Source organism: Harpia harpyja, chromosome 9, assembly GCF_026419915.1.
Source record: "Harpia harpyja isolate bHarHar1 chromosome 9, bHarHar1 primary haplotype, whole genome shotgun sequence".
Taxonomy (NCBI): domain Eukaryota; kingdom Metazoa; phylum Chordata; class Aves; order Accipitriformes; family Accipitridae; genus Harpia; species Harpia harpyja.
The window spans coordinates 43,776,621-43,795,059 of NC_068948.1; the positions used below are offsets into that span (position 1 = coordinate 43,776,621).

The 18,439-nt window shown below is 57.6% G+C and overlaps 3 protein-coding genes across 3 annotated transcripts; 2 read left to right on the forward strand and 1 right to left on the reverse strand.

The window, feature by feature from the left end:
- Positions 1 to 1,409: 1,409 nt before the first annotated feature.
- PEBP1 (phosphatidylethanolamine binding protein 1) lies at positions 1,410 to 4,209 on the reverse strand. Its single transcript, XM_052798242.1, has 4 exons — positions 4,024 to 4,209; positions 3,524 to 3,633; positions 2,827 to 2,927; positions 1,410 to 2,341 (listed from the first exon to the last, which is right to left on the reverse strand). The coding sequence occupies exons 1-4, from the start codon at positions 4,156 to 4,158 to the stop codon at positions 2,124 to 2,126; spliced, it is 564 nt and encodes a 187-aa protein (XP_052654202.1). The 5' UTR covers positions 4,159 to 4,209; the 3' UTR covers positions 1,410 to 2,123.
- A 1,157-nt stretch (positions 4,210 to 5,366) lies between these two features.
- On the forward strand, positions 5,367 to 14,789 carry VSIG10 (V-set and immunoglobulin domain containing 10). Its single transcript, XM_052797828.1, has 8 exons — positions 5,367 to 5,618; positions 6,383 to 6,667; positions 10,422 to 10,703; positions 11,554 to 11,847; positions 12,383 to 12,493; positions 12,951 to 12,963; positions 13,879 to 14,039; positions 14,202 to 14,789. The coding sequence occupies exons 1-8, from the start codon at positions 5,534 to 5,536 to the stop codon at positions 14,270 to 14,272; spliced, it is 1,302 nt and encodes a 433-aa protein (XP_052653788.1). The 5' UTR covers positions 5,367 to 5,533; the 3' UTR covers positions 14,273 to 14,789.
- A 466-nt stretch (positions 14,790 to 15,255) lies between these two features.
- CFAP73 (cilia and flagella associated protein 73) lies at positions 15,256 to 18,366 on the forward strand. Its single transcript, XM_052797021.1, has 8 exons — positions 15,256 to 15,464; positions 15,738 to 15,960; positions 16,392 to 16,497; positions 16,671 to 16,775; positions 16,843 to 17,043; positions 17,166 to 17,387; positions 17,662 to 17,820; positions 17,923 to 18,366. The coding sequence occupies exons 1-8, from the start codon at positions 15,317 to 15,319 to the stop codon at positions 18,067 to 18,069; spliced, it is 1,311 nt and encodes a 436-aa protein (XP_052652981.1). The 5' UTR covers positions 15,256 to 15,316; the 3' UTR covers positions 18,070 to 18,366.
- The last annotated feature ends 73 nt before the right edge of the window (positions 18,367 to 18,439 follow it).

Here is an 18,439-nt window from a genome sequence, read left to right on the forward strand (position 1 = left end):
TGCCTCGCTGTCTCATTGTGGCAAGAGCGGCTCGTGGCCTGTCCCCGGCACAGTCTGAAGGTGGGAACAGGGGAGGTGACCCACTGCGCTCCCCCCAGCGCACCTCTTGTGGACGCGCAGGGGGCGAGATGTCCCTCCAGCCCCGTCCATCAGCCTGGGGCTGTGCCGGCAGGGCTGGAGGAACCTCTGGGGCTTTGTTCCAAACCTGGTTTTCTTGACAGTGGAGGTTTTTAGGCTAATGAATTGTGGCTTATTCGTTATGTCCTGCTTCCAGCCCAAGGTGGATCAGCCCTTGCTGAGCCTGGTGAATGAAGTATGGCTGTTCAAGCTCGTCTCCACCCACCTGATGCGTTTCATCTTGTGGGTCTTGGTCATTAGAGCGTCACGCTGATTTTTACAGGGCCCTGACGCAGCATGTTGAGGTTTTTGATACCCGTTTCTCTGATCACTTGGGTGCAGATCTTTGAGAAAAGCAGCAGTTTAAAAAAGGGGGAAGGCTTCTAGTTCCATGAAGTAGAATTACATTGGCTTCCTCTTTTTTAACCTTTTAAAGATGTCAGACTGGACCAAAAGTTCATTTTCTGCTTTAAGTGCTTAGGAGACACCACCAGGCCTCACTGCAAGCTGTTGGAGGATCAGGAAAACAACTGGGACCCTGCAGCTTGGCTGGGAAGTGGCTTCAGGTCAGTAAAGCTGGTGGTGCTTCTCACAGGAGCTGAAATCTGCGGTCAGGGTTCAGCTGTGGTGGTGCAAGCTCCTGCAGCACAGCACCTGCTGGGTGGAAAGGAGGAGGCCTCCAGGGAGCACCATGCATGGGAGATCCCATGGGACAGGCACCTCTGCCAGCTACCAAACATGGGCTAAAGGCACTGGGCTCCCTCAGCCACCAGGAGGCTCGTTCCAGGGTGGAAGGGCTCATTAACAGCTGGCTCTGCTCCCCCACAGCTGGCCAAGGCACAGGACAGAGCTGTGAGCACAGGCTGCCCCATCAGCTGCAAGGAATGTTGAGGTTCTAACAGGGGACAGGAGGTTTTCAGGGGGTAAATCACCCTGCTGCTGCTGAGATGGTGGCTTCAGAAACACCCTGGAAAAAGAAGTGTCCTCTCTGAATTTCTAAAGCCAGCCTGCCAGCACTCTGTTTGCCATAAGCCTTTACTGTGGAGGTGAGCTGCACCTCAAGGCGAGTAGACTTCAGTTGGCACAAGGTAGGCTGTTGGATAGAAAGACATTGACTGCTTTGAGCTGCATTCCTCCAGCATCAGCACTTGTTTCAGGTGGCACTGCCAGGAGGGGGGAGCTCCTGCCAGAGGGTCCAGCCTCTCTACATCAGGAGGAGGAAAGGAACCTGTTGACACCAACCTGCTCCTGTAAGCACTGCCCTCGTCCCCCAAGAAGACAACCACACCATCCACCTTGGTAAGTTTTTAATTGCACTGTGAGCAAACAGCACGTTAACATCAGGTCACAACAGAACTTGAACAAAATGACAGTGGTCTCTCAGCTTTGAGTGGCAACAGAGAACAGAAGGTAGTGCTATAAACTAGCTTCCCTGCCTCCTCCTACCAGCTACGCCTTCACTGTTTTAGTGGTTCACTTCAGTGAAGTGGAGGCACTGGCCAAATACTTGAGGGTAAAAAATAACAAAAACAAAAAAACCAAAACCAAAAGAACGGTAGTTTCCCTTAGACTGCCATTTCCTCTCCTGGAAAGGGGAGGCTACACTGCCAGCACCAACCCAGAAGTGGTTCTGTACCCACACTGCTGCCACATAATACCATTTCAGTACAGGAGGGACACTGAGTGACACTAATTCGCAGAGGGTTTGGTTTCCCATAAGCAGGTCAGCTTGGAGGGGGTGGCCCTTAGCGGGACACCTTGTCAGAAGCTCATCTAGCTAGCGATTACCTGTACCTACAGGAATCAGCTGAAGCACAGCACAGGTCTGGACCACACTGACACAGAAGCAGGTTCAGGCCAGGGACAGGGTTACAGTTCCAGCAGTCAGCACAGGAGCAGTTGGGTTCAACTCACTAATCAAACAAAACTACAGCGATGTGCTTTGACCAGCTTGGTCTCCAGGGGCGCAGAGCATGCTGCACAGTGCTTCTTCGGGGCCCCTTGCCCTACTTCCCTGACAGCTGCTCGTAGAGCTTTGGCACATAGTCATCCCACTCTGCCTGGTAGCAAGTGCCAGCCACCGGCACCCCCAACTCATACTTGCTGCGGAAAGATGCCACCTTGAACTTCCCTCGTTTGTCACCAGAGCGATTAGAGAGGATGGGCTCGTTGCAGGTCAGCTGCTTCGGCTGCTCGTACACCAGCCACACATAGCGATGCAGCCCTGCGGGGAGGAGACAGCATTACAAGTGCCAGTCACCTGCCGTTCCCAGGTTTAAGATTTGCTTTAAAGTGACCCCAGGAACGCAGGGAAACGGACACCTGCATTCCCCAGGATCAGAAGGATAAGTATGATGGAGCTAAAGGAGCTTAGAGAAGATGTACTAGATAGGCTTAAATAGCTCATGTCCTGCCTGGGCTAGTGCTCCCCCTCACCAAGCAACACTGCCTACCAACTGCAGGCAGGACGGCACAAGCCTGCCATCCAACAAAGGGATGTGTCCGTGCTGGCCGTGGCTACAAGCAGCTGCAGGCAGTCCCACATGGTCCGTTTCCACAGCGCAGGACAGCGTTTGCCCAGCCATGCAGCACACGCCAAGCAGGCAGCCAGTTTTCCGCAGGCCTCCCCACCCTCCCCTGCGCACCGCATTTGATCCATGCAGCACGGCTATGCTCAGAGCGTGGGAACTGCTGCAGCCAGGTACCGACCTGTTCCCTTGGGAGGTCCAGAGCCGACGTAATCTGACAGCACAGTCCCACTCCCCACATTGTTGCCTTTCATGTTGGTCACCAAGAAGTGATGCCATTCCCTGGAAGAAGGCAGAAAACAATGAGACTGCATCACAGCCTCAGCTAAGACCCTTCATTACTCCAAGCTGCTGCTTTTCTGTCAGGCTGTCAGTGTAGGGTAACTGAAGCTAACAGCTGCCACTCCTGCTTTGCCAAACCCAAAGAGCACCAGTCCTAGAGCAGATACTGCCTCCTTCAGGCAGCAGAGCCTGTCAAAACCAGCTCTGTCATACTGCCTGGGTTTCCCAGAGCCTGACCTCTAAGAGTGGGTATTCCACATGCTTCTGAGCCTGATTTGAGAAAGGTGAGCTGGTCCCAGGTTTAACACTCCACTGCTAGCACTGACAGACCTCATTCCAACTCACACATGTACCAAATTAGAGCAAGCAGCCAATGCTGTGCTTCTCCAAGCAACAGCAGACCTTCAACCACCCCTGGCAAAAGCAGCTGCTCCTCCCCATGCCGTCCCTGTCTCAAGGAGAGATGCAAGGGCACTGTTTCTCACTGCTGCACCTTAGGCAGAGCACATTCCCGATCTCCTTCTAAGCCTCTGCTCAGATCAAGAGAGACGCTCCCTTTTCCCCAGGCGAGATAGGGAGCTGCCCACGCCCATTACCTGAACTTTGGGTCCTTCCTGCTAGGAGCATCTGGGTCTGTGAGAACCAGGGTGTAAAGCTTCTGCGGATCACAGCCATCCCACTCGATGCTGGTGGGGCGATGCTGGACCTGGAGAGATGACAGCCTTAGCCCAACCAGCCAGCCCTCCTGCCCGCACCACGCAGCCTGCGCCAGCCAGCTGCACTGCACACGGAGGCCACGCGTGACCAGCGCAGCCAGCAGCACCCCAGCGAGTTCAAGGCCGTTCAGTGCCAGCTCACGCCCGGCCCACGGGAGCCGCCGGGACCTCTCCTGCAGCGCGGAGCCAGGCCTGACCGCGCCGCCCCCGTACAAAAGCCGACGGGAAAGCGGGGCACCTCTCTCTCCCCCCCGCACCCGGTGAGGCTCCGATGGGAGCTGCCGGAGCGAAGGCGCAAGAGGCCCGGCCGCCTCCCGCCATTTTGCCGCGCCCCCTTGCGACACACCTCCCCCCGGAACGCGGGGCCGAGCCCTGCTCACCTGAGTGGGCGTGAGCACCTTGCCCAGCTCGTCTATCTCCACGGAGCCATACTTGACACGCAGCGGGTGCGCCGGCTTCTGCTCCACCTCGGTGAGGCTCAGCGGCCCGCTCCACAGCCCCAGGTCCACCGGCATGGCTGCTGCTGCCCTCCGCTCCGCGCACTACGCCCGCACGGCTCAATCCCCGCCCCCCTCAGCCCGCCCCCCGCTCCCATTGGCGGAGGCGCCGCCACGCTCCGCTCTCATTGGCGGCGGCGCGCCGCTAGCCTTTCCCCCGCTCCAGCCGTTGGGGCGCCCCCAGGCGGGGGGGCCGCGGCCGACGGGAGAGGGGGAGCAGAAGCAGAGCGATTACCTAAAGCAGCAGTGCTGCCCCTGCTTCACGGCCTTGGCCCTGACGTTAATTAGGTTATAATTTATGTGCCAGGGGCCAGCCCCGTGGATCTCGGTGCTGTGCTCCATGCAAGCCTTAGCCCAATGTGCGATAGCTGCTGGAGAGCTGGCCATGTTGTGCCTTTCCCAAGCGGTAAGGTGTCCTGGAGGAACCTGAGGATACCTGCGTGCTTTACAGCCCTTGTTGCGGGGTTACGCAGAGAAGTAATCTATGTATTACTACATACAACAAACCAGCGTGGAAGTTGCTGTCTGCAATGGTGGACAATGCAGGACCGTTGGGTCTACTTGGCATCAGTCAGCAAGAAAAACCTGTCATTGGGTCAATTTCTCCTTACACATCTGCTGCAGACATTGAACAGCACACTGGCTGTGCTTTGTTACGTTCACCCAGGGGAATCCGAGGGATGCCTTTAGAGAAACTGAAAGCACTAGTGCCTTTCTCTTTGTTGCCTGTTTCCTTGGGACCCCTCCAGCTATGGAGAAGCTCATCCTTTACCCTTTCCACCTGCTTCCTCCTGCCAGTCCCTCTTGGGTCTGTGGTCTGCTTCTTTCCAGCTTTGGTTTATGCTGCTGCCTGGGGTTTTTTTGTTTGGTTGGTTTTGCCCTTAGCCAAGAATCATACAGTTTGTGGCACTGTTCGTAGTCATTTATCACTGTTCTTCCCGCTCCCGCTGCTTTTGGGGTGTCTCTAAGTGGTTGAATTATGGAACATCCTCTGGGCGGGGGGGTTCGCTTACTACCTTCACTTAGTTTTGCCGTCTGGAAACACCATCCTCCTTGCTTTAAACGTTCCCGATCCTTGGACCGCACTCCAGGTCAGTGCCTGCCTGCCCGGGCAGGGAAACCGGCTTCGGGCCGCTCTGAGGGGGCTGCCCAAGATGGCGGGGGGGGTGCCCCCAAGATGGCGGGCTGGGTCGGGGGGGGCGCCCAAGATGGCGGGCGGTCAAGATGGCGGGTCTGAGGCGGCGGGGATGGCTACGCGACCCCCTTCACGGGCCCCAGCGAGCGGGCAGCGGGGCAGGACGGGCCCGCCGGCCCTCCCCTGCCCGTTCGCCGGGGCGGAGGCGAGGCAGCGCCGCCTCCCCGAGGCGGGAGGCTGTGGCGGCAGCACACGGCGATGCGGTTCCGCAGCGGGACGCCGCCAGCCCGGTTCTTCCTCGCCCTCTGCGTCTGGAGGCTGGTGCAGCGCCGGGACGCCGCAGGTAGCGGGGGCTGAGGGGAGGGGAGCGGCGACCGTGTGTGGGCGACTGTTAGAGCCGTACCTCAGTCCGCCGTGCTCCTGAGGGGAGCTCCCCAGTGGGCCCTAACGCCGATTTATTTTTTTAAAAAAAGTAATTTTTTTTGTGCTGAAAGTAACACGATTCCCCTTTGAAAACAAGCAGGGCAGACGCTGAGGGGGCTGGTAGAAGCGGGGACTCCTGCGGACCCTCGAGCTGGCTGTAGGGTCCGGGTGCCATTTGGCAGGAAGGGGAAAATAGGAAAAAGGCGAAAGGGGGATATCGACAGTTGTGTCATCTTCCTCGACGGCTGCCGATACCCAGGCGGTTTTTGTCTCTTTTTTCGGTACCGTGCGCCCTCCTGAGCGGTGCGGGGATGAGGCTACTGGGGCAAGTGGTCCAGCAAAACGTTGGCTGAGCGTGGGCGTTGCTGTGACCCCACGTCGTTAGTGCTCTAACGCCGCTCTTCTCTGGCTCCTTCAGGTCACTTGTTTGTTGCCCTCCTCTCTCGGGCAGAAATAGCCTGTCCTTGCTTTCTTCTTGAGCCTTTTCAGCTGCGTTCCTCTTCCCGATCGTGCATCTGCACTCAAACGTTTTTAGTCGCCAAATGCATCTCGGAGATCCTTTGACGGTAGCCCACTAACAAGCACCCCAGAGGGTTGATATATATCAGATGTCCGGGTCTTTGCTGACAGAAGAGGGCTTTGCCGGTTCCCTACATCCCTAACGCTGTCCGTTCTGTTTTGCAGGAACAGAGGAAGTGGTCTTTGGGAAGGTTGGAGGAAGCATCCTCCTTTTATGCCGAAATGTCTCCAAAGAAGCAACCGAGGTGGTCTGGTTTCAAGGGGATCCGCACTCTTTCCCCCCACTCTTCTCCTCAAGGGTCACCTTCCCCCCGGACGTCCGTTTCTCCCTGGTTGACAACAGCTCTCTGCGCATCACAGAGCTGCGTGTGCAGGACGAAGGCAACTACACTTGCAAGGAAGTGCTGAACAAGACGGACCATGAGCACAGGGTCCGGCTCCTGGTAGCCAGTAAGTCTGTGCCGCGTCTGTGAATTTCCTCCCCTCAGTCTCACAGGTCCCCAGATTCATCTGGCACTGGTGGAAAAGTAATGTAAAAAACGGCAAGGTGGTCTTATCATGCAAAATCTGTGAGCAGGCTGATACTACTTAATTACACATTCACTCACGAGCACCAAGACGTGTCTAAATGGTCTGTCAAGGATCAGTTGTTTGCGATGCAGAGGATGAAATGCCAGCTGTCAAGTCCTCTCTATGTCTCTTCAATTCCTTCTTCACTGGTGATTATAAACTAGTTTTTGGTCAGATCTTTCATATCCTGTAGCTGTTCCAGGGTGGCCCTTTGCCTCAGAATCTGGCTGACTTGAGCCTTCATAAATCTTAGGGTGGGGGCTGCTGCCCGCTCTCTTTTTTTCCCTTGATTGAAATACGTTTGAAATAGATGTGCTGTGCCATTCCTTGTTGCCGTCATTTTGGTGAGAGGATGGAGGGTCCTCAGCTGACGAGTTGTCTGTGCCAAGTCTTACTGTGCAGCCTTCCAGTTTTAATGGAAACACCACATTCCTCAAATTTACTGCTAGGAGCAGTGTCCTGGGAGCATGCCTGTCATTACCAGCACAGGCCATTCTTTCAGCCTTTTTGTCCTGTTGTGTCTTTTCGTGCTCTCTCCCATTTCCATCCCTATTTCATTCATTCATTCTCTTAGAAATCTTCACAGCACGGGTGGAACATCGGGCTGGAGAGCACTCAAGTCGCTTACTTTGCACACCACTGCACGCCACAGGTCCTTCCTGCTTCTGCCAGGGAACCATTATTTTGCCCAGATGCCTCATCTGTTCTGTGAGAGCAGCCGCCTCCACATTAGGAGGGACTGCAGGTCCTATGGCTGGTACCACTCTTGGCCCCTTCACCAAGTCGAATCAGATGTGATGTAGGCTCTGGCCCCTCACACCGGGGCTGTGACCTGCTGTCCTTTATGCCAGCCAAGCCCATGTTATAGGGAAAGACTGCTGCCAGTTTGCCTATTTCAGTGACACTCTGGTCTGTTGGCCCCTTCCTTTCTTGCTGGTCTTTCTGTCAACACGTACCGTGTATGAGACCTGTTTTCTGTTTGCATTCAGGGTGTTCCTTCCTCCTAGGTGTTTGGTGAAGGGTTCGTGCTGTTGTACCTGCTTTGTGCAGATTAAATCTCTGTAAGGTCACACGAGTAAAAATTCCCTTCCTGGGGCAAGGAACCTGTAGATGGGGGTTGGAGGGTCAAGGAGGGCTGGAGTGAAGGAATCGAACCCCGGGCTGCTTCAGAGAATATATATGTAGGCGCAGGGCTTAGGAGGGGGGAGCCCTAAATCTGGAGCATTGGTGTAAAACACTCGTGAGCAAAAGATATCTATGGCATGCCAAGTGTTGGTGCTGCACTCTGAACTTCATTTATTAGCACGGAAATAATGTGTCAATTAATTTCCAAAGGTTACAAAGGTGATACGGGACAGTGCCGTGCCCTTAAAATAGGTGAGAGAGGTACTTCTGGTGGTGCTTTAGACCAGCAGAAGAAGCATCAGCAAAGGCCAGAAGCTGAAGCTTCTCAACCTCAGACTAGAAGCGCAGGCCCTGATTTTTCACACTTCACTGTTACTGGACCAGCTTAGCCTGGGCTGGAGTGAACCTCTCAGACACAGACTTGGCACCGCTGTAAAAGAGCCACCCAGGATCTGTGGGCTTCATGTGGGAGTTACCAATTGACAGTCTTCAACCCACCTCGTGGCTTGTACCAAAAAGTTCTCTTTGCTTAAAACTGCGTTTTAAAAAAACACAAGCAGTAGAGTAAACATTCTAGCAACATGACAAAGGTGCAGCCCTGCCTTGAGCTGCTGTTCTGTGTTTGGTTTGGATAGGAAGCACATGGTATGAAGAAGCGTGCAATTGCATACCTCCAAGTGATTCCTTGGTATGTTTGTCTGCAATTTGATACAAGCTGCTGTTGGCTCTTCTGTGGGCATGAGGTCCTTTTTGCTGGTGTTTTGTGAGTCTTTTTTTGGTTGGGGGGGGTTGGAGGTTTTTAGGGTTTTGTCGTGTTAACGTTTTGGAAAGAGATGTCTGTTAGCGTTTGGACAGAAGAGTAGAGTTGTACTGGGAAAGCCTGGGAGTTCAGGATGTAAAGCTGGTGGCTTCAGGAGGCAGGTTCCTGGAACCAGCACAAAAAGTGCAGCTCTCTGGCTGGACGTCCTGGAAGGGCTGCGTCTGCCTCTTGACGTGGGGCAGTTTCTGGTGATTCAGGCTGACAGGTTGCTTTTATTAACCACAGCCAGGTTTCGGGATTGGTTGTGAGACCTTCCCAGAGCTGGGACAGAGGAATTGTTATAGAGAACTTTCTTGCCAGAGCTGGATAGTTTCAAAGATCATACGAGATGTGTGCATATAATTCCTGGAAAGCCCAGCCCCAAGAAGGTATGTTCTGGTCGCTCACCTGGGGTTTTGCCGTGATTATTTTTTTTTTTAACTCATGTCATTTGAAAGTCACTTGAATAAATGCTCTGCAAAATAAACATCAGGCTATCCCTCTGACGCCTCTTGTGTGGGGCTTGCTTTGGCAGCATCTGATCTCTTGGTGGGGTCTTGTTCAGTTTTGCATTAGGCAAGCCAGCCACAAGGGTACAGTGTGTTAATTCTGCCTGGATCCGAGTCCAGAATCCCTATGGCTGTTAAACAAACACGTGTGTCTATCTGTGCACGGGTGTGTGTGTGTGAAGCTAGCTGATGGGAGAGAGGCAGGAACTCATACTGCATCATACTGCATGAAACGTGAGACCCCCTCTGCCCAAAGGGATTGCTCTTGGGTTTCTATTGACTTCTGACCCATTCCTGCTCTCGTGTAGTTGTTTCTGTATTTAAATAACAAACATAGTCCTGGCGGTTACCAAGTGATCAGCCCTGGCATGAGGCCAGTGGTGACTTACCCTACCTATGTTCTTTGCTGGAGTTTGTCCCCCCTGCTGAGGTGTGGTGCGGACACAGACCGTGGTGCGTGGTTGAGTGATACTGTCTGGCCCCACATGGCAGTGACAGTGGTGCCGGGAAGGAGCGGAGCACGATTGGTTTGGCTTCAGTGGCACGTGTCTGTGGCCCTGACGCTGCGAGCTGGAGTCACCAGGACTCCGTGTGGAGAGAGAATCTTGTATGCTAGGAACAGCCGCCTCCTTCAACAATGTGCTGGGCTTGCTGGGGAAGTGCTCCAGCTTTGAGCTGGTGGCTCTGAGAAGCTGGTTACTTGCCCCTTGGCAAGAGCTCTCATGCTTTCCATGTTCCCTTGGGAAATCCGAGCGCTTGTATCAGCGACATGGAGAGGCAGAGCCTTGTTCTTAAGTAGTGTGAATCAGTGTCACCCCCTTGTATCTGAGGCATGAGGACCTGTGCTGTGATGAATTGCCAAGGGCAGCACGGAGATTTTGTTCTCCTGCTGTGTTTTTAGGTGCTTACCTTCTCTCCATTGGATAAAGCTGGGGCAATAATTTTTTTCCTCCCTGTGCATTAGTCCCTCAAGGCTTGGCTGTGGTTGCTGTTCCGGCTTTTGGTCCGTGTTGACTGTCATTCAGAGTCATGCTCCCCTGAGGCTGTGGGACACAGGTCAAGGAGCAAGATAGGCAGGGGAAGCAGGAAGACTTTCAAGGGGAATGATGGCAAAAATAAGCACTTCTGGGGGTTCCAGCCCTGAGGTGCCGAGAGCTGTGACTTGGAAATGTTTCTAACTATGTGCTGTTCTTGCTGATAGATCCACCGCATTCAACCCCAAAGTGCTGGGCTGAGACTTCCTCGTCGGGGCTGATGCTGCAGCTGTTTTGCAGCTGGCCTGGGGGGTACCCCCACCCCACCCTGCACTGGAGAGAAGAGGGGCACGATCTGGAGAACTCAAGCTGGGTCATCAGCTCCACGAGCTCCTCAGACACCCACGTGGAAACGCTGAACAGCTCCCACCTCTCCCACCGCAAAGTGTTCAAGTGTGTCGGGAGCCATGTCGTCAAGCAGGAGCAGCCTGCATGCACTGTGGAGATAAGTGAGTTGACTTGCCTACCTTGTTAACTATTAATGAGCCTGCTAATGGTGGGGCAGACAGGCACCCCCATCATTCTCTGCCCTCCAAAGCACTAAGGCAGTGATCAGGCAAGCCAGGCTTGTGGGGGGGGGGCACTTGCCGCAGGGGGCAATGCTAATGAGGCAGCGTGGCAGGGCTTGGCTTGTGCAAAGGTGACTGCACAAGGCACAGAAGTCCTGCAGCTGAGATCCATCATGGCACAGTCGCAGGTGAGTTAGTTGTGTTTTGGGTACATCTTCAGGGGCTGACGAATCTCCCTGCATCAAGCTTTTCACCTGTGCAAGCACTCGTGCCTGTGTGAAAGTGAGAGGTGGTTTTAGTGCCTTGCGCATCTTGAGATTAAATTTGGCCGGGCTGGGTTTATAGCAGAAGGGTTGTGCATGCCCCCAGGCCCCCTTCAAGCAACTAAGGGGTCTGACTAAAGTGGCTTTTGAAAACCTGAGCTGTATTTATCCTCCAAGGGTTGTGAGCTCTGCTGCTCCCAAGGAAAATTCCTGGGCTGCCTTTCTCCTCTCTGCCATCTTCCGACTGGCTACCCTCTGACTGTTCCTCCCTGGGATTATAAAGACAGGTGTCAAAAAAGGGACTGAGCAACGTGAAAGTTGCTCACATTGCTCCTTGGAAGGCTGCTGAAGTCTTGTGAGTGAGCTGAATGCCAAACCCATAGCGCTCAAGTCCCAGCCTCCTGTCTGACTTCCTTCTGTTAATGATTATTAATCAGTCAGATGGCTGACTGCTTGTTATGTTAAACTCCTCCATTCCCTCCTTGACTCTTTTCTTTTTCTTTTTTTTTTCCCCTTGGGCTGTTCAGAAATCCCTTCACTGGAGTCGGAGCCCCCAAAGACCTGCTTTGTGGGTGACAACGTGACCCTGACATGCCGTGTGACTGAGAGCACCCCGGCAGCGAGGCTCACCTGGCTGCAGGGAATCACCCAGCCAGAGATGGAGATCCAACCCGGAGGGAGGTACCTCATCGCCCAGGAGGGCAACGTGTCCCGGCTCACCATCCGGAACTGCTCCCAGGGCACTGACGGGGGCTGTTACGTCTGCAAGGCACAGAACCCCGTGGGACTGAGGGAGTTGTTCGTCTGCCTGACAGTGAAGCGTGAGTGGGGCTGCCTGGGGTTGCTGCAGCAGGGATTGAGGAGGAGTGAGGGACACAGCTCATTGGGGTCATTGGCGAGCCCCCAAGGGGCTCCATTTGCCACTAAGAGCCCTCTTAGCCTGTTGACGCTGTCCATACTCTTGCGGCAAGTGTAGATGCAGGACTGGCTCCCTCCATCCCAGGGTGAAAAGGCCTGATTCCCCTCTCCTCAGTGTAATGGGCCTGAGAGAGGAGCATCCTTGGTCCCTCCTGGGGGTTGTGAATGCAGAGGTGCACCTCTGAGGGCCAAGCTGCTCAAGGTGCAATGGGCAGGGGTTGATTTCCTTTCGCTTAAATGCACATGGGCACAAAAACAGGGGCCTTAGTGTGGTGCTTTCTATATCAATGAAGTATGAGTGCTGAAACCCTCGCCCCTTGTGCTGGTGGGACTGTTGCAGCGATGGGAAATGGGAGCTGAGACAGCACCAGGCACTGAGATTTCCTCATCCATCCATGTCTCGTTGACAAGCTGGCCTCCTGTGTCTCCTCTCCACAGAGCCGGTGAACATCGTCGGGGTCGTGGGTGCAGTGGTAGTCCTGTCCCTGCTGGCTATTCTCACCATCACCGGGATCGTCTTGTACTACAATCCCCTCTTGTGCCTGAGAGGTAGGAGCTCTCCCCTGCACAAGACAGGGAGGAGGTTACTCCTTCCTGGGGTGGCCTGGTTTTATCCCTAACCAGCTAGACCCTTCTGGTGTGCTGTGACAATCACCCCAGCCCTTGGGCCTCATCCTGCTCCTGGTCAAAACTCTGGAGGCAGATGGGTTGGAAACGCAAGGCCCTTCCCCAACTGAGTGCTTCAGGCACCTTCCCCTCGCCTTCTCCGGGGAGCTGTGCTGTGCTGGGCCTTCTCCCTTTTCCTTGTGACCTCTCTGGTGTTCTCGTTGTATACGTGGGCAGGTCAGCTTCGCATCCACGCCTCTACGTGTGGCTGCCAGAGACCATCCTACCGCAGGCAGGATTGGCAGGGGTGGTACAGTAAAACCAGCAGCGCGCTGCCCAAGGGACTGCTCTGGGGCCGGTTTCTAATGCTGTCTTTTCCCTTCCCTTCTCTCCCGTTCAGGTGCTGCATTCAGGTGAGTGTTGATTTTCCTCAGCCCAGTCCTGCGTGGCCTTGCTAGTCCGCCTCCTGACGGAGGTGATCTCCCTGTAGGGTAGGGAATCCACCTCTGAGGCAGGAGCCATCCCCAGAGCAAAGCTGTTCTTACGTGGGAGCTGTGCTTCCCACGGGAAGGGGATGGTGGGGCTGGGTGAGACTCGGCGTGGGTGTGGGAGCAGGAGGATGGGGGGAGAGGAGAGCACTTGGCATCAGAGCGGGAGTGGTGTCGCTTTGGGATGCGCAGGGGTGGTGCTGGCAAGGCGCCCGTTAGCGTGGGAGGAGGTTGTGCGGGAGAGCTGCTCCTTGGTGCAGGTGAGCCTGAAGACTTAGAGTAAATAGAAACGGTGATCTTCTGCCGCTCTGTGTGGGTGTTTGCCCGTGTCCTTCCTCTCTCAGGAGGGATGTCTGATAACTGCACGTGAACAAGTGGCTTCCTGGGGTTCAGGTGCACCGGATTTCTTCTCTGCTTCCTGCTCGCACCCCTCCTGGTCCCGCTCCCTTCCCTTGCCCCTCTTGGTTCTGTTCTCACAGCTGTGGTGCTGCAGCGTGGGAAGGCTCTTTTCTGAATGCCTTCGTATCCCCATGTGTACAGGGGGGGAGAATAACTCCACTTGGGAGGGGCTCGTGCAGTTTAGTACATTAGAATGTTTGTGGTTGAGGACTTCGGAAGACGAATGGGAAGTAGTGCAGAATGCCAGTGGTGGTGTTGCTGCCAGCAGGGTCTGAAACCAGCTGTTCTTTGAACATAGTGCAGGATTGGGAGAATCCATCAGAATTGGCCATTTTGGCGTAGAGGGTTCTCAAAGCCAGGGGAGGCACAGGCTGGAGGGAGGGGTCAGGACAGGCCATCCTCAGCCTTTCAGCCCACCTCTGCTTGCTCTGCTGTTCACAGGAATCAGGACTCGGGTGATATCTTAGTGCTGGTGGACTCAGAAGATGACGAGGAGGGGAAGGGGGAAGAAGAGACCATGAGCAGTTCCACCAAGCACGAGGCGATGGCGCTGGTCAATGGGAACAGCGTCCAGACTGCTTACCTCAACTGCCTTACGGAAGGTGAGCCCTGGTGCCTGCCTGACGGACGAGTTTTGGGGCCGGAGCTGCCTGCTCTCCTGCTAAGCTGTGGGTCTTCCAGGAGAAGCTGCCGGGGAGGGAGGAATTCCTGTTGTCTGGCTTGTTGGCTCTTGCTGAGATGATGCTGCTCTGTGCCCCATGTAGGTGACGATGGCGAGCAGCACAGCGGGGACTCTCCGCAGGAAACAAGGGGAGAAGAGACACGAGGCTCATAGTTTCCATCCCTTCTTGCGGAAACAGCCAGAACTCCAGCTGGATGCCCAGCGTCAAGCACATCCTCATTGCCGCGTGGCTGAGAGCAGGCTGTTCGTGTCCTGCAGCAGGCTGGTTCGGTCGGAGCGTCCCCGCTTCCTTCTCCACTCACCCCTTCCCCAGCTTTCATTCCGTCCTTCCCCAGCCTCGTTTCTCCATTTCTTTTCCCCCTCTCTTCATGTTCCTCTTTGCCTCAGGTGTCATTTCTAACAAGGTGGCACCCAGCACAGGCAGAGCTCGGGAAGTGGGTCCCAGTAGCCCGCTCCTCTTGATGCCTGTGACGGACTCCAGTACTGGTACAGGATTCTGGCTCAGTCGCCATGAGCAGTGCTGGGGTTGCAGGGAGTGTGATGGAGAAAGTCGCTGTGGGGCCGTGTTGGTCCCAGTATAACAGAAGAAACAACTGGTGCATGGGCAGGACATGCGTGGGTGATGCTGACTCTAGGGAGGCTTAATTGTTTTGGTTTTTTTTTTTTTTGTTATAAATATTTTTTTCCCCAAGTCCTTCTGAAGTGTTGCTCCATATCTAAGTTGGGAGTTAACCTGTACCTTGCGGTGTGGTTTTGAGGGGGATCCCTGGCCGTGATGGAAAGCATGGAGGGAACTTATACAGGGAGGGGATGAGGGGAGCAGGATCCGCAGGGAGGGGATCACGGCAGCCGTGCGGGGGAACCGTAGGGTGGGTAACAGAGGGGCCAGAGCGTGCAGGAGGGGATGGAGGGACAGGACAAGTCTGAGCGCCCTGCGAGGGTAAAGGGAGGGATTGAAAAGGCACACGGAGAGGAGCTGTGTGTTCAGAGGAGGGCAGGGAGGGGATCGGCACGTATGGATGGGAATGGCCAAACAGAGCAGGATGGGATCAGGGTGGAACAGAGGTTGGAGGGGGGTGGAGGGCTCTGAGCGTGCTGGAGGGGAACGGGAATAAACTGTGTAAAGTGGGGAGTGAAAGAGTGCATAGAGGGTGATGGAGAAGCGAGCGCACAAGGGATCTGAGTGCGTGGAGGGTAATGAGGGGAGGTGAGCACACGCGTGGGGGGAGCGAAGGGGACCTGAGGGCACGTGGAGGGGAAAGGAGGCACTCCTGGGGCACGCAGAGAGGAGCAGCTTATGCACCGTGGGTGAAGCCGTGGGGTCTGAGCCCTCCCTGGGACGTGGGTAAGAACAGTGTGAGATGGAGGAGAGCTGAGGGAGTACAGGGCGGGGGGGACCCGAGCGCTTGGGGGGGCAGGGGTCGGGGTCCGGTTGTGCGCGGTGGTCTCCGAAGGGGTGTGGAGCCTGAACAGAGGTTTCTGAGGGGCCGGAGTGGGGTCTGAGGGCTTGGGGGGGACCGGAGCGCGGGCGGGAGGATGGAGTGTGGTTAGAGAGCTGCGAGCGGGACCGACCTGCGAGCTAGCCCCCGAGGACCCTCAGCGCAGTCCCCGTGCCCAGCACCCCGCCGTCGTGGGCGATGCTCAGAGCCGTGCCGGGAAAATCCCAGGGAGCCGCGGGAGCCTCCGGCTGCCCCTGGCAACAGTGTTGTGCCGCCGCCATCTCGGCCGCCCCACGTCCCGGCCTCCACGCCGGCCTCTCAGCAAGCAGGAGGCACCGGCAAGATGGCCTTCGACCTGGAGGAGTATTTGCGGACGGCTTTCCGGGACAAGCTGCGGCTGCCGTGAGTGAGATCCCCCCCTCCGTCCTCGCCGCGGGACCGGCAGCCGCCCGCCTGGCTCCCATGGCGGGTGCTGCTGGCTGGAGGCGAGCAAAGGCTCAGCAACGGGGCCAGCGCGTCCTCCGTCCCCGGTGGTCTGTCGGTTTTATGTTCCCGTCGCCGGGTCCCCAGGGTGGGCGTCAGTGGGTGGGTGCTGAGGTTGTGCCGTGACTTCTCCTTCCCTGGGATGCTACAGTGGCGCTGGGGGTCTCCGAGCAGAGGGAGGCTGAAGAGGAAGGGGGGGTGAGGGGAGAGCAGGCCAAGCCCCCCCCCTGTGCTGAGCCCCAGCAGACAGCGGTGGTCCCTGGGGGTCCCCGGCCATGCCGCAGTGATGGGTGCCCCCGCCCGGGCTCTTGCCCCCCCAGCCACGATGAGCTCCACGCAACCTGCGGCAGGACGGTGCCGACGCGGGATGGTGCCACGCTGCTGCCTTCCACGCGCTTGCTGCTGAAACGGCGGGAGGTGGCGGAGGTGGAGCGGGCGCTGCAGAGCCAGCGGGAGGTAAGGGTGGCCCCCCCCCAGCCCCTCCGTGTGCCCCCTCCCCGGGGGCTGCAGCGTGCCATGGGAGACAAGGAGCTGGTGGGCACGTCCCCAGCCGTTCAAGGGCCGGCACCCGTCCCCAACTCGGGTGCGCCGGCATGGGACAACGCTCCCAGCACCCCGCGGTCCCGCAGGAATTTCGGCAGAGGATGGAGTGCCTGGCGCAGCGCCGGCGGCAGCTGGGCCGGAGGGAAGAGCAGCTCCGGGATGTCGTCCTCAAATTCGACGCCTTCCTCAAGGTGCCAGGGCGGGGACCGGGACCGGACCGGCCGTCGGGGCCCCGCTGACTCCGTCCCCGCGCCGCAGGCTTCAGCGGCGAGGCAGGAGCGGGCGCTGCGGCGGGCAGACGAGGAGCGGGCGCGGGCGGCGGGGCAGGGTGCCGAGGCCGCCCGCCTGCGCCGGGAGCTCGAGGGGCTGCTGCGGCGCAGGGAGCGCCTGGCCCGGCGCCTGCGGAGCCTCCGTGGCTTCGGTGACTACCTGCGGAGCGTGCTGGCCGGGATGGGGCAGGTGAGCGCGGGGATCCCCATCCTGCGGTGCCACCTCCGTGTCCCCAAGCCCCCTTTTTTTGGGGGGGGGGGTGGTCAGCCCCATCCAGGGCAGCAGCTTCTCAACCCCCTCCTGCTGCCCAGTTCCAGGACATCCCGGCCATGCTGGCCCATTTCGGGGCGCTGGCGGGGGCACGGGCAGCCCTGGCGCAACAGGCAGAAGCCAGGCAGGAGCAGCTGGCCCAGGGCTGGGCACAGCTCCGGCGGTACCGCAAGGAGGCCGGCAGCAAGCTCCTGTGCACCAACGACGAGCTGACCCGGCTCCGTGCACGCCTGGAGGCCACCCGCCGTGACGTGCTTCAAGGGGTAAGGGGGGGGAACGTGGGGGTCCCCTTTCAGGGAGAAGGGCAGCAGTGTGGACCCCAAGCGTGCTGCAGAGGGCAGATGCCCAACGTGGTGGCGGTGGGAAGGTGGGCTGGAGGTCCCCACGTGCCTGGAAGAAGCATCATCAGGAACTCTGCATGGGGGGATACACAGCCAGGACTCCTGGGTCCCCCTCTCCCAGCCGGGGGCGTGCAGGGGACATGGGGCAGTGGCTGGGGGGGGGGGGCCCAGGGCTCTCTGTCGCTCTGTCCCCCAGGAGTCCCACTGGGCCCACGTCCAGAGCACGGCCACCCAGAAGACCCTGCTGCTGGGGCAGATCAAGCTGGCAGTGCTGAACCTCTTCCAGCTCGCCACCGCACGGCTCGAGGTCCCCACGGACGTGGCCCTGGAAGACACCGAGGCCCAGCTGGACACGGTCAGTGCAGCCCTTTCCACTGGGCGGAGGGGCTGGGAGGGACACGGGGACATTCATTCACGTCCCCGGATGGCCGCGGCACCGAGGTCCCTGTCTCCGCAGGTGCTGCTCTGCGTGCAGGACCTGGCTGCCATCTCTGCTGAGCTGCGCCCCAGGCAGCCGGGGACGTGTCCCCCACGCTTGCCCGTTGCCACCGGCATAAGCCCTCTGCGCCATGGGGGTGCCAGGGTGCCTCCGAGCCAGGAATAGCCCCTGGGGACAATCCCCCCCCAGCTCCCAGGGCTGGGGAGAGGCTGCCAGGGCCAGCGTGGAGACACAGGACCCCCAGCACCTCCCTGGGGATGGAGGTCGCTCCCTGACAAGTCTGGGAACCCCCATAACGAGAGGCGACGCAGACGGCAGTGGGCACGCCGGGATGGCACCGCGTTGGGGCAGAGCCTGCAAGGGGCACCCCGGGCAGCAGGAACCGGCTGCCGCTCACGTTCAGGCTGTTGGGTATCATCGCGGGTGTCTCCTGCCAAAATACAACCCAGCTGCGGATGCGCAGCACCTGGCTGTTTTTGGACTGCGCCTGGGGGTGGCCCAAGGCGGGGGGGGAATTATCCCAGGCACGATGCTC

Bases quoted from the DNA above. Each gene is read 5' to 3' on its own strand.
- VSIG10 (XM_052797828.1), top strand. From the start codon at position 5,534: ATGCGGTTCCGCAGCGGGACGCCGCCAGCCCGGTTCTTCCTCGCCCTC. The intron at 6,668-10,421 runs GTAAGTCTGTGC...TCTTGCTGATAG, and splicing joins GGTCCGGCTCCTGGTAGCCA to ATCCACCGCATTCAACCCCA. The intron at 14,040-14,201 runs GTGAGCCCTGGT...TGCCCCATGTAG, and splicing joins CCTCAACTGCCTTACGGAAG to GTGACGATGGCGAGCAGCAC.
- PEBP1 (XM_052798242.1), bottom strand. From the start codon at position 4,158: ATGCCGGTGGACCTGGGGCTGTGGAGCGGGCCGCTGAGCCTCACCGAG. The intron at 3,634-4,023 runs GTGAGCAGGGCT...TCATCTCTCCAG, and splicing joins AGGTGCTCACGCCCACTCAG to GTCCAGCATCGCCCCACCAG. The intron at 2,928-3,523 runs GTAATGGGCGTG...GCCTTCTTCCAG, and splicing joins AGGAAGGACCCAAAGTTCAG to GGAATGGCATCACTTCTTGG.
- CFAP73 (XM_052797021.1), top strand. From the start codon at position 15,317: ATGAGGGGAGGTGAGCACACGCGTGGGGGGAGCGAAGGGGACCTGAGG. The intron at 16,776-16,842 runs GTGCCAGGGCGG...CCCGCGCCGCAG, and splicing joins AATTCGACGCCTTCCTCAAG to GCTTCAGCGGCGAGGCAGGA. The intron at 17,388-17,661 runs GTAAGGGGGGGG...TCTGTCCCCCAG, and splicing joins GCCGTGACGTGCTTCAAGGG to GAGTCCCACTGGGCCCACGT.